We start from the raw sequence: 13,220 nt of genomic DNA, 5'->3' as shown, positions 1-13,220 counted from the left end.
ATAATATCGTCGAGTCATTATAGGTATTGAATGTTTATAATGAACCTTACTAATAACAACTTATTTATCTCCTTACTAATTACTCATTGGTGATCAGAAGTAAACTTATGAAGTCTTTACTTTGATCATGTCTTGAAGGAAATGTTCATATAATGTTGAGTTAGGTTGATTCCTAGCATGTCCCTTCGTCACCACGTAAATATCTTAATAATTTTCTGAAGAAAATTAATGAGTTACACCTATCTCTCGTTGGGAAGGGTCGTCCCAACCTAAATAATTCGGTAGGCTCGAGCTTTATCTAAGGGCACTTTAATCAGCGACTCCAGTAGCTCGAGATACAGGATGGACTTGGCCAAGTCTTGGGGGTCTATAGGTGGTGCCTCAAGTAAAACTTTCTTCGGTAGGAGACTGTCATTAGGTAGCATTAGCGTGGTTTCCTTGGGTTGCTTCACAGATGTTGGCCCTCATCGAGAATTTCATCACCATATGGTAAGTCAATACCATTGCCCTCAAGTTATTCAGTATTAGTCGACCTATGATTACAATGTACAAAGAGGGGATATACACCATCATAAACTTTGTTAATATTGTTTTGGAGTAGAGTTTGTCTATGAATGTAACATGCAAGTTCACGATCCCAAGAGGGGAGGTAGAATCACGAGTGAATTCCGTCAAAGAAGAAGTTATTTATGTATATTCATTAGTTGATGGTTCAAGTTTTCGAAAAGCATCAAAGTAGAGGATGTCAATAGAGTTACATATATCGGTCAGAACTCTCTTCATCTAGGCATTAATCACTCACAAAGACCACCAAAGTATCATCATGATTTAGGTTGAGTGATTTTATCTTTTCTTCCTTGAAGTTATGTTTAAGTCGCCTTTCGTTCTTGGCTTTTTTAAATGGTTGCTCGAACATAAGCTTTATGATTCAAGGAGTTGTTCCCCCACCAAGATAGGTTCACCAATGATGACATCAATTTATTTCAGCACCGGCTCTTGAGGTTGGGGTGAGGTCGGTACTTTCTAAAAACTACATGAGGTTTCACCGCTATATTATCATGGACAAAGCTATAAATAGAGTAATCGATTTAATACTCACGTATATCTATGTAATACTCACGTATATCTATGTCTTATGATTTGTTCATGCTTTACATAACATATAGAGGGCTGACGGTAGGCTTGGAATCCCCATTTTGATTGGTTTTGGTAGTTGTTTTTAGGCTTGTAAGCGAAGGTTGTGTTATGTGGGCATTTGTAGGGATTTTAGTCTACGGTAGATCTTCTTAGACCATTTGTCATGCAACCATTCAAAGCTTGTGAAATTCATATTTGAAATTTACATTACCTATCAAGTGCTTGTTGAAATGGTTGCTTGTGAATCCTGAGTTAAATGTTTTCTCTACTTATCTTCTCTTTTGTAGGTCCTTAAGAGATCATAAGAGATTTTAATGATGTTGACCCTTTGCGAACGAACACTCAATTGTGCCGTACAACTAAGTCTATGACAATTGGTATCAAAGTGAGATAAGCATATATAGAAACTCTTGGCATACAAATGTGGGAGCTCCATTTCGATGAACGACACGATAACAAAAAGTGCTATGGATTTAAGGAGTGAACGCCATGATACCATAAAGGCGGGTCTTCCATGCATGTATAAAATTTTACATTGGATGAAAGCCTTGATTATCAATATATGGAGGCTATGTATCACTATGGGAGAATTCCAAATACAAGTACCAATGAGTCTCATGGGGAGACTTGATCATACAGAGGTATGATTGGAGCGAGTTGAGAGTTAGATTGCTCCAGAGCTCACATTCGTTTAAGGGAGCTCGACAAATTAGAGGACAAGGCCGAGTAAGCGAATGTTGCTACTAAATAAACTGAGAACATAATCGACGTGAGCCCTGAAACATGATAGCGAAAGCCATGCATGAGAGTTACAGTTTGTTTTTCCATCGACTAAGGGGTACTGCTTGGAGAACATAAAGTTATTGAAGCAGGTAGTCAAAAAGGGAAAAAAAGTGACGACGAGTCCAAAGTGACTTAACTACCTAAAACAAGAGTTGGTTAGACTAGAGGTGGACTTGGAGTGTCATAGTACTGTAGAGGCAGATCTACCGATCATGAAGAAAGAGATGCAAATGCGAGGCAATTGATAGTAATTTCATGGGCATAACAATGTCATTATATCATAGAGGTAAGACTTTCATGGAGTCATTGATCCCTTACACTTATAAAGAGAGAGTGTTAGTCATGAAAGGGCGGAGAAGATGGAGAATACAGAGGCAAACTCCAAGTACCAAGGAGAATACTGAGGCAAACTCCAAGTACCGAGGCAAGGTTGAAGGGTAGTGGCTAGGAAATTTTGTAAGACCATTATCAACGAGCTTCTCGTCAAAATAGCCGAAAGTGAAGGACTACGGGTCGATACAAGAGTGCTTAACAAAGGAATGAAATAGGCAGTACGTGGTGCTATACCTTTTCTACTCAAAGGAGTAGGCGACAGAAATGATATAGAAGATGGTACAATCCCAGAGGCAATCAAAACTATCAAAGACTTACTACAAGTTGGGGTGAAATTTTGCTCTTTTTGAGCAAAACTTCTTGCATTCTAGAAATTTGATGGTAATAAGAAAGAAAATCAGAATAGTTAACTCAACGCAAGGAGTGTAAACACTTTGAGTGCTTTGGAAGTGTGAGCAAAGAGTAGGTGAAGGCTAGTAATCAACTTCATGCATATAATACAACCCTCGAGGAGGCAAGCGAAGTTAAGTAACCTTTACCTTCTCAACTTTTAAGAGAATGAACGAAATCGAGTATCCCAGTTCTCCTATTTATCTAGTAGAGGAGCTCTGCACAGGTTTAGAGACCCTTTGAAGAAACTTAGTGGGAGACAAATAGTTATCAAATCCTCACCAATGATGATCGATGCTATTCAGAATAGACTATTCGCTTCAATTTTCAACAGAATGTCAATCGAAATGAAAGTGATACGAACCTACTTGGAAGTGATAACTAAATGGAAAAAGAATGGATGGACGAATTTTATAGAGGAAAGACCCCAAAAACTTTAAAGTTTGTGATGCAATATTCGTTAAAGCTCTAACATGCATCTATCCAGTTCAAGCGACATGAGACATTTGAGAGACTAGGGCATAACAAGGATGGCCTTTTCGTTCATCTAATAAGGATTAACATAACTCAGTCGATCTCATACTAGAGTCAGAGTTATTGACAAGTTGAAGTAGTATGGCGAATCAAAGTTGGATTACTCAACAATAATGGTGGAGAGTAGTTGGGAGCCAAGAGGCATGGTGTAGTTGGAGTAGAAGATTGAAGATTCAGCAAAGGCGAGAAGATGCAATGTTCGCAAAGGCTTCGACGAGGACGTCAAAGGAACAAGTGGAGGAGAATATCATGGATAAAACTATAAAGAGGGTGTTCGATGTAATACTCATGTATGTTTGTGTCTTTCATTTTTGTTTATGTTTTGCACTATATATAAAGGATTGACAATAGGCTTGGCAACCCCATTTTCGTTACCTTTAGTGGCTGTTTTAGGCTTGTAAATGAAGATTGTGTCATATGGGCACTTGTGGAGATTTTGATTTGTGGTGGACCTTCTTGGACCTTTTGTCATGCGACTGTTCAGTTCTTGTGAAGTTCATATTTGTAATTTGCATTGTTTATCAAGTGTTTACTGAAATGATTGCTTGTAGATCCTAAGTTAAACGCTTTCTCTAACCTATTTTATCTTTTGTAAGTCTTTAAGAGACCCTAAGAGGTTTCGAGGAGGTTGACCTTTTACGGACGGACACGCAAGGGTATCATATGACTTAGGCAGAACCAGCTAAGTTTGTGACAATATAAGCTCTTCAATCTACTATTTTATGTTGTGACATTCTTTGGTGTCATGATTTTCTACTTCTAACATATCAACTAAGCATATAAACTAAGTCTACGAGTGTTTCTTCTTCCCTCCACTTGAGTTTGAGGAGTGTTGTCGCTTAAAGGCCAAGGGCATAAGTTCTCGAGGATATGAAGTTCGAACTCCCTCACCAACTGGGCAAAGGAGCATATAGAAAATAACTTCAAGAGAGCGTACAATTATCATGCTAAGCCTCTTAACCTAATCGAGAAGGCATGATACTTTAGGGTGTCCAAGGTGCCATATAATGGTATCTGGGCATAGAACGCTGTAATATGCTCCATCGAGTCAATGCTACCATTGACTGCTTCAAGCATGCGAGATGAAAGTTTGTTAGAATCGCTTCCTCCTTGATTTTCTAGGTGAATGACAACTGACCTAAGGTAGGGTCGACCAACGTCTCCCATTTTAATTGTTGGAACTATAGATGCATCTCCTTCAAATTTCGGTCTATCTACTGTAGTTAGATCCATAGGGAATCCTTCATCGAGTCCGTTGATTGAGTTTTAAATTCAGGCGAGGAAGAGTGAAAGTGGTATGATCTGTTGACTTTCATGATCGATGATCAAAGTACCCCCTCGACTGACGATTCAATGGGCCTCAAGCACTCTTGAGATATCAACATTATATTGGGAAATCTCGGCAAGTGCCGATAGTGATGGAGTCGAGGATTATGGCTGAGTTGGTGGAGTTGCCTATTGGGCCAAAATCAGAGCGGCGGCTTGTCTCATGCTTGTTATTATATGTGCTTACTAAGTTAGGTTTAAAAACACCTCAACAGGGATAAAGAGGTGGCCCAATGCTGTCCCTGGAGGTGAAAGACCCAAATTGTTGAATAGGCGCTAGTACGCATTTGAGTTTGCATCGAGGTGGATTCTCCAGTGTGTGGAGAGGATGGTTGTTAATCGACTTGGGTGAAAGTACTGTGAGTCGGAGGCAAAGCTTTTTTGTTTGAGCGTTCATTGAGAGGATTGACAGGTGGTTGTTCCTATGACATTGAGTGCTCTTTCTAGCACAAAAAATGTTACAGGAAGGTGTTATTGATGCCCAGATCAGCCCAATGTAGTCTGAACCTGTATACATATGGTTGCCCAAGGTGCTTCCGAGATGAAAACACTAAACTCTCGAGGTGCCAGTTACACAAAGACTGAGGTCAAAAGAGATTTTTAGACCTGATTCCTTTGTCACACAAGTTAGTAATTTGAGGTCTATGAGTACAAATACAAGTACTAAAAAAAAAAGTTAACCCCTTACTCATCGTGTTGAAGACGAGCTTTTATACTTAGTTATAAAAAGATGGAATATGAAATATTCTACGAGGTAACCTTTAATCGCCTCCAATGGTCCTCTCTTGGCCTCTTGTTCATATGGGCGACAACGGGGGGGGGGGGGGGGGGGGACAACCTTATGCTGCCTACCTTGAACCTACTTTGGACTCTTATCCATGCGAGTAGATGACTCAAAGTGACTTGGATCTCTTCCCCCCATCGAGGACTTCACGTAATGATTATGTGTTGATTATATGATGATATACTCCCTACCATCATGAGAGATAGCTTTTAACTATATTTAACAATCTCAATTTGATATTTTTTTTCTATGTAGATGATAATGATGAAGAGAACCCATACTAAGCGAACGAACCAATAAAAGTATTTTTTGTCTCATTCTTGTACATCACGTGGAGGATATATAACAAATAATAATAATGGTAATGATAATGATATTAATAACGAAGATAGTAATGATAAAATTACTGGTAATAAAATTCTTTTGATTGCATTTGCATTGCTTGTGACTTTGATTCATATGCAGTCTGCTGGGTTTACCATTACCGGTTATTGTCCTGATCGCCGTAGGTAGATGCATCCGCGTTGGATTCGATGAGAAAACGATCAATTTGCTCCATACAGATTTGTTTTATGTTGCGACGGGTTCTTTTACTCGTACAGCGTCGCACACATTGGCACTTTGTTATCGAGAAGCTCACCATGATGACGCCAGTGCTGATGCAAATGGACTTCCAAGTAAGAACAAATAAACAACTAATAATAATAAATAAAATTACAAAACAAGCTTAGATGGTAGTCATAATCATTAGGCAATTGGCAATTGCCAAAGTTTTCCTCTTTTCCCCCTTTTTCTTGGCTTGAAATGTTAAATTTCTAACCCTAAAAATAACATATTATTGTAGTATTTTCAAATTCTTAATTTTCTCTTTGCTGAACTTTCTTTTTTTGGGTGAACTAGGAAGATCATCACAAAAAGGGATTCGATCATTCACCAAAAGGAAACAGATAGATCAAGCAAGAGAACAGTTTGAATCTTGAACACCAAACCATTACACACCTGCTGTTCTCACAATGCCGATTTGGATACACAAGCCCTTGCATTAGCTTCTTTCTGTGAAAAGAAGTTCTTCTGATCGATGACCCTCATTTCTTCCACTTAAATTCCCTGCAGACAAGAGTTACAACCTTGCTTAGACAAAGATGAAGGATCAAAGAATATAAGCAATGACATAATAGAGAGAATTGAGTAAGATGGAAAGAATGCAGAAGAGAGTAAGCGTTTCTCATAGAGCTAAAAGGTCTCCCTTCTATCAATAATGCTGGAACAGTACACCATAGTCACATATTACAAGTTCCTCACAGAAAGCTTCAGATATATTGCCTTACTACAAACTAACATAACACGTTGATTGATGATTCAAGTTCAGAAGAAACATCAGGGACAACTCCCAAAACCTCGAGTACCAAGGATGTCTCTTGGCGGAGCGGCAATGCAACCTCAGAACAATCCACAAACAACTGATCCTATGAACTAAGATGAGGATTAAGCTTTAAACTGCCACTCCCTGCGACACATAGGGCAATGCGGCTGAGGGGTCTGCGAGTTAACCCATTTGAGAATACAATGCAGATGGAAAGCATGATTACAGGCACCCCAGATCAGTGGGCAATCGTCACCCGGGAATTTACAGTCTGGGCAGCAACCATCAAACGCCATTCTGCAGATCCCGCATGTTTCATCCTGAGCATCCCATGTCCACGAAGCCACAGCATGCCACTTCAGTATTTTGACCTTCATCAGGTTTACTGAGGAAGAAAACCATGGTCATTTTAGCTTTTGCTTATTCAAAGCGTATCGATAGAGTGCAATATAAAGATGATTCTAAGCAGCTTTCCTGAGAACCAAAATGGCTCCAACACATTGTATACGAAAAACAGAAACATAATCTTGTATACCTTATGTTAAATGCAAGATATAACTGCAAAAATTTGAATCAATAACCTCGTGTCGAGAATCAAATCAGCCACCATAACATATTACTATAAGTATATCTAGACTACTCAAACAACTTCAGAAATGAAAACAATGGTAGCATCTGCAAAATATAGTGAAGGAAACCTAACAAGATCAACAGCAGAAAGGGCAGTGATGATACTTCAAACAATACTATTAGAAGCACCTGCCCCCAACATTCAAGAACATCTTCACTCTAGTAGGATCTTTAACAAGTGCATTTGCCATCAGCTTATGAAACCTTTCTTAAGAAATAAAAGATTCTTCCACAGAACTCTCACAAGAATAAGCAAATAGGCAGTTCTTAGTGATTGCATCTATTTTGAAACAGAAAGGATTTATTATGTTTTCATCGAGCTAAAAACTACAAGTCATTCATGAAGTTTAACATGTGAAGGCTTCATTTAACATCAAGAGACAAAAGAAATTGGACCATGTACTGCTCTCCAGGCTCACTAAACAACTAAAAAAATAAATTGATTCTCAAAGCTCTTCCCTGTTTTTGTTTGACTTGTAGTTCTTTTTGACGAAGGCTGCACACCTGAGATGGGATCAATCAAAAGTTATCTATCTATAAGGCCTCTAAATCTTGCCATTAGATCCACAAATTACCTAATCTTGTTTTATGAAATATCATTGAAGAGCGTATTTGCAAATCTCATCCTACCCTAAGAGAGAGAGAGAGAGAGAGAGATGCTGTAACGCCGTGAGAGAGACACCACCGGGGAAGAGAGAAGAGAGAGGGATGCAGCACCGCGGGAAGAGAGGGAGACTGCACCGCGGGGAGAGAGAGACGAAAGAGAGGTTTGCTGCACCGTCGGGGGAGAGAGAGGGGGACTGCACCGCCGGGGGAGAGAGAAGAGAGAGGGATGCTGCACCGCCAGCAGAGAGAGAGAGAGAGAGAGACGCACTGAGGGGAAGTGGCCGCCTTGCGCACGAACGCCGGTCGTCGGTCGTCGGCCGCCTTTCACCCGACTGGGAGGAGGAGGAGGAGACGTTCGGGGATTAGGGTTTCGAGACAGAGAAGGGTGACGGGGTTACTATGACTTGACATGATCTGATCAAATGAATTGGCTTTTAGCATTTGATCTGGTCAAATCAATTAGTTTTTCGGTTCGACCAAACCAAAGTGGACCGAGCCATGATCTGATCAAATCTATTACTGGTTCGAGCCACGATGTTCGATTCGATTTTGATGAATAGAGTTTTGAATATTAATGGAATAAATATATGTTATTTCCAGAAAATATAATATAATAGAGAAAACTATGATAATGATACGGAGCATCGCTTCTCAGCGGGACGCGAAATCTCGAACGCATTTTAATTCGAGCGGGCGATAACCCAAAACCCGTTCGATTTGGATACTTTCCCTATCCATTTGAGAGCTTCCGGTCCCCTCTTCTCCGATCCGTCGCCGATTTAGGGTACTGTTGAGGTATGAACGAAGGGGACTTGAGGGAATCCTTCTGTTTCTAGGGTTTCGGTTCGATCCGTTGGCGGCGGCGGCGGCGGCGCTGGAAATATTCGGATTTTGCGACCATGAGTGCGGTGAATATAACGAATGTTACGGTGTTGGATAATCCCACGGCGTTCCTCAGCCCGTTCCAGTTCGAGATCTCGTACGAGTGCTTGATTCCTCTGGAAGATGGTATATTTCTCGACCAAAACTTACAACTTTAAGAAAAAGTCCCGCCTTTCGTGGGTTTCGTTGTGCGTCTTTCCTTTGATGCTTCTGTTCGTGTTACACTGTTGTTTGTCATGGCTTGGTTTCATTTTCTATTCTTTTCTTCTTGTTATGGAATCAAAGTGAAAGGTGATTATGGTTTGTAGGAAGGGTTGTCCATGAAACAACATTATGGCGTGGTGGCTGAAATTCGAGCTTTAGATGATGCGGAACATGGAAATGGAGAAGAAGAGGGAGTAGAAGCTTGTTGAATTTATTGAGGGAATCGAGATACTTGTAGATGTCTTATTCCCGTCAATAACATTGTTCTTTTTGTAGGATTAGCACTAGTTTATCAATGTAACGTGTGAAAGCAGGGCGAGGAGTGGTGACGGTGACATATTTTAGGAAGTTTTCTTGGGACTTATATGAGATGTTATAGTCAAATTTAACGAGCTTAAGTCTATCGATATACAAGATATTTAATGTTATGGCTGTGTGCCAACTCCTTAGATCATGACACAATACCTCTTGTGCAATACTAGCAGGTTATATGTGCCTGGTAAATGTTTTAGTTTAGCATAATATTGTGCTGCTGAGATGCATAGAACAAAGGCATGTATCATTTTTGACTTCTTTATATTCATAACTAAGCTCACAGGATGATGTTATGATATGAGAATATGTCCTTTCAATCACATTTTCAAGATTATCAAAATTATACCTAGAAATCCACTAGGTTTTTGTGCTTGTGGGATACTATACTTTGAATAACATTAAGCTATAACCACTAAACAAAATAGTTTAAATTGTATCTTATCATTGTGTCTTTAAAGCATCCATTTAGAGTTTCTTATCTATTTTTGATCGATGCAGTCCAAGTTATCGACATAATGCAAATATATATCTTCTTAAATACATTTAGATTGCTCATGACACAAATTTCAAATATATTAAATAACAAGTAAGAGCAATGAAGGTTTGTTAGTCTCAGAATGCTTATACAGCAGTGCATACTTTTGTATACGTTGTTTAGAAGGTTATGGTGTATCCCACAGTTGGAGTCATGCAGCTATTATCAGCCCTTTACATTTTGCAACTAACATATGAGACTGCTGACACAAAACTGAAGCAGATTAGCAGACACTAGATTAGGATTTTGCTGAGATCATTGCAGGGGATTAAGAAATATCAAAGAAAGTTGAAGTTTTACATGTTGAAAAGATTTTATGTGTGTTCATTAAGGTGTCAGTCAACATTATTTATAGATTGCAAGGAGTTAGGTAAGTTGGAGTCTTTATGAGTTTAGGGGTTAGGGACATTTTAGGGATTATTGGGTTAGGAATATTATGTAAGACTCGTTTTGTTCTACTTTGAGATTCACCATGGAAAAATAAGGAGTTCGGACTTATTCCTCTTGTTATACTTAATATTGGTGGAACTTTTGGACCAAGACAATTCTTTAGCTTTTGGGTGAAATTATGCATGGTCGCGTAGGGAAGCCATTGGGCACTCACCTACGCTTCCAAGCGAGGTGAGGTGACGCTTGAAGGCCTAGAAACTAGTCTAGGTGGGCACCTTCAACTAGGTGCGGCCTTGGGCTTAGGCGTTGGGCGGGCTAGGCGCTTGCTTGTTTCAAATCAGGCTTGGGTCAAGCTTGAGTCGAGCTTAATTCTCATTGGTTCTAGTTCGATTGAACCAAATCATCCAATCCTAAAACCCCTGTGCACACACGCACGAGCCCTAATCGCATTGGTGTCTTCCTCTCCAATGATCAACTACTGTGGTGTTTTCCAATTCATCAATGAATGACAATGTTGCGTCTTCCTCTCCAATGGTGAATGGCGCCAGTGGTGTCTTCCTCAGTATCTCTCTCTCCTCTTCCTCCTCCGTGGTCGCACCCCCTAAATCATGACAGCACCCTGTTCCCTCTACCATAGTCGCCAACATCTTCCCCCCTTCGTCATAGCCCCCTATGTCGGCGTTCGCCAGCGCCTTTCCCTCCCTCTTTCCCCTTCTATTACAGCCCCTCGCATTGGCGTCCGCCAGCCTTTGTCGCAGCCCCCTCACCCCCCGTGTTGGAGTTTGCTAGCGTCTTCCCCTCCCCCCATGCGCCCTTTATTGTAGCTCCCCTCCTTCCCCGACAGCATCCTCCTCCTTGATAGCTCCTCTCTCTGCTCCCAGACCATAGCCCCCTCTCCTTCCTCTTTCCTCCCTCTTCCCCTCCCAACTGCAACGCTCTCCCAAACCCCCTCCCTCTTCCCTCTTCGAACGACTAGTGACTAGTATTCTCCCTATGGCAATGGTGTAACATGGCTCCTTCCATTGCTATCAACCTTCCTTCCTTGCCTTCCCTAGTTCCAATCAACCTGCTCCTATTCTCACCCCCCTCCTCTGCAAAATTATTATTATTATTTATAATAGTTAATTCTTAAGAATACAAGTTTATGAATAGTGTTGATTACTGTATTTGCGACTACTAGAATTTTGAATTGTTAATTCTTGCTATAGTTTTGCATAATGTTAATTTTGATATTAATCTTTTATTATTATTATTAGATTCAGAAAATTTAGCATTTTAATAATTTGTAGATGGTTAAATGAATGTAATTTGATATTTAGTGGTGATAATTTGAAGATGAAATTATATGAAACTCATATTTTGTCTATTTTTATTTTAATGGTTGACTTTTTTAATTATAAACTTTTTATCATTTTTATATTAGCGAGCGCATTGCTTGGTTGAGCACCTATTACCTCAAACATTTTTGAACCTTGGCGTCTTTCAGCATGTAGCGCCTTTGACAACATTAGTCATGTGTAGATCTCTGCCCATATTGTGGGTAAGGTCTAAAAGTCCATATTTGTGCTAAATGCTTATTTTATAATTATTAGGCTTAAAGTTGGATTGTTATAGCTAAAGAGTATGGGGCAGGAGCTATGTTGAAATTTTCTAATACTTTACACTTATCAGCAATAACTCAATCAGTTAATATATGGGTGCTATTATGTGATGAACTCTTATTCAAACCGAGTCAGTAGGACATGTAATTTCACCTTTAGCAGACATGCACAGAAAAATAACAATGGCCATTCAAGAAATGAGGGTTGACTATATTTCTGAAGTAATGGAAGATCATCGCATGTACCTTCCTTTATCTTTAGCAGCCATCTGAATTATTACGTCTGAAGGTAATTTCTTTACCATGTGGACTATTTTTTCGTAGTATCTTCAATCATCCAAAAGTGCAACGCAAACAAGGTTTGTTTACACTGTCAATTCAGAACAACTTTACAACAAGGATGGATTTAAGTGAAAAATATGGAGTACAGGAAATATCATTATCCTCCTCATTTCTCCACTGCTGATTGCTATAGAACATGGACATCCAAATGTCTTTTCATATATGAACACAGGGTTTAACATCATGATATGTGTCGGATAAAGCTTTCCTGGACTAGGTTCTTCCGTATTTTCATTTTTGTTGTTTGGAATGCTTGTGCTGCATTAATAGGCACCTTCTTAAGGAGGCAAACACAAACTGGAATATTTAATTTTATGGTAATATTGCTCATGGCCTTTTTTTGTTTCTTAGTATCGGCATTAACAATTATTTTTGTGCTCAACTCTTCAGATTTGGAATGGAAACTCATATATGTTGGTTCAGCAGAAGATGAAACTTATGACCAGCTCCTTGAGAGTGTGCTTGTTGGTCCTGTCAATGTTGGGAATTATCGCTTCGTTTTCCAGGCAATGTCAGAGAAATCTGAACCAAGATATAAAAATGGTTTATACACATGATCTCATAAAGTGACTTGCTCCTCCCTTTTTTAACTTTCAGGCAGATCCACCAGATCCAACCAAGATCCGTGAAGAAGACATCATAGGCGTCACAGTGCTACTGTTAACTTGCTCGTATCTGGGGCAGGAGTTCCTCAGAGTCGGCTACTATGTGAACAATGACTATGACGATGAGCAGCTCAGAGAAGAACCTCCTCCAAGGGTTTTGGTTGATAGAGTCCAGCGGAACATCTTGGCCGACAAGCCTCGTGTCACAAAATTCCCAATCAGCTTTCATCCCGACCCCAGCGAGAACGGAGGGCAGCAACAGCAGCCACCAGTCTCACCCGAAAGTCATACAGATGATGATCCACGGTCCATCCAAAACTCCAAGTGTTAGCTGGTGCTTGTGCGTTTTATCGATGTCATCTGTAGAACGGTAACTTCTCCAAGGTGTTGCCAATTTGGCTAATATAATTTGCTCTTTGATCCGAATACTGTGCCTGACCTGGATGGCTGGTGGAACTGAG

General features: G+C 39.9%; 2 protein-coding genes across 5 annotated transcripts; one reads left to right on the top strand and one right to left on the bottom strand.

Annotated features, from left to right (window-relative positions):
* Window positions 1–6,515: 6,515 nt before the first annotated feature.
* LOC135598278 (anaphase-promoting complex subunit 11) lies at window positions 6,516–8,314 on the bottom strand. 4 transcript variants are annotated; one of them, XM_065091813.1, is made up of 2 exons: window positions 8,155–8,314; window positions 6,516–7,035 (listed from the first exon to the last, which is right to left on the bottom strand). In XM_065091813.1, the coding sequence occupies exon 2, from the start codon at window positions 7,025–7,027 to the stop codon at window positions 6,773–6,775; it is 255 nt and encodes an 84-aa protein (XP_064947885.1). In that variant the 5' UTR covers window positions 7,028–7,035; window positions 8,155–8,314; the 3' UTR covers window positions 6,516–6,772. The 4 variants fall into 4 exon arrangements, with proteins under 4 accessions (XP_064947885.1, XP_064947886.1, XP_064947888.1 ...); XM_065091814.1 differs by having other exon boundaries at window positions 8,059–8,272; XM_065091816.1 differs by lacking the exon at window positions 8,155–8,314 and adding an exon at window positions 8,022–8,135.
* A 209-nt stretch (window positions 8,315–8,523) lies between these two features.
* Window positions 8,524–13,185, top strand: LOC135598277 (probable histone chaperone ASF1A). The gene is made up of 3 exons (XM_065091812.1): window positions 8,524–8,894; window positions 12,545–12,660; window positions 12,752–13,185. Exons 1-3 carry the CDS (start codon window positions 8,786–8,788, stop codon window positions 13,088–13,090), a joined length of 564 nt encoding a protein of 187 aa, XP_064947884.1. The 5' UTR covers window positions 8,524–8,785; the 3' UTR covers window positions 13,091–13,185.
* The last annotated feature ends 35 nt before the right edge of the window (window positions 13,186–13,220 follow it).

This window comes from Musa acuminata, chromosome BXJ2-1 (genome assembly GCF_036884655.1).
Source record: "Musa acuminata AAA Group cultivar baxijiao chromosome BXJ2-1, Cavendish_Baxijiao_AAA, whole genome shotgun sequence".
NCBI lineage: Eukaryota > Viridiplantae > Streptophyta > Magnoliopsida > Zingiberales > Musaceae > Musa > Musa acuminata.
The sequence above is the reverse complement of the archived record's forward strand: the minus strand, read 5'-3'. Positions and strand labels throughout refer to the sequence as shown.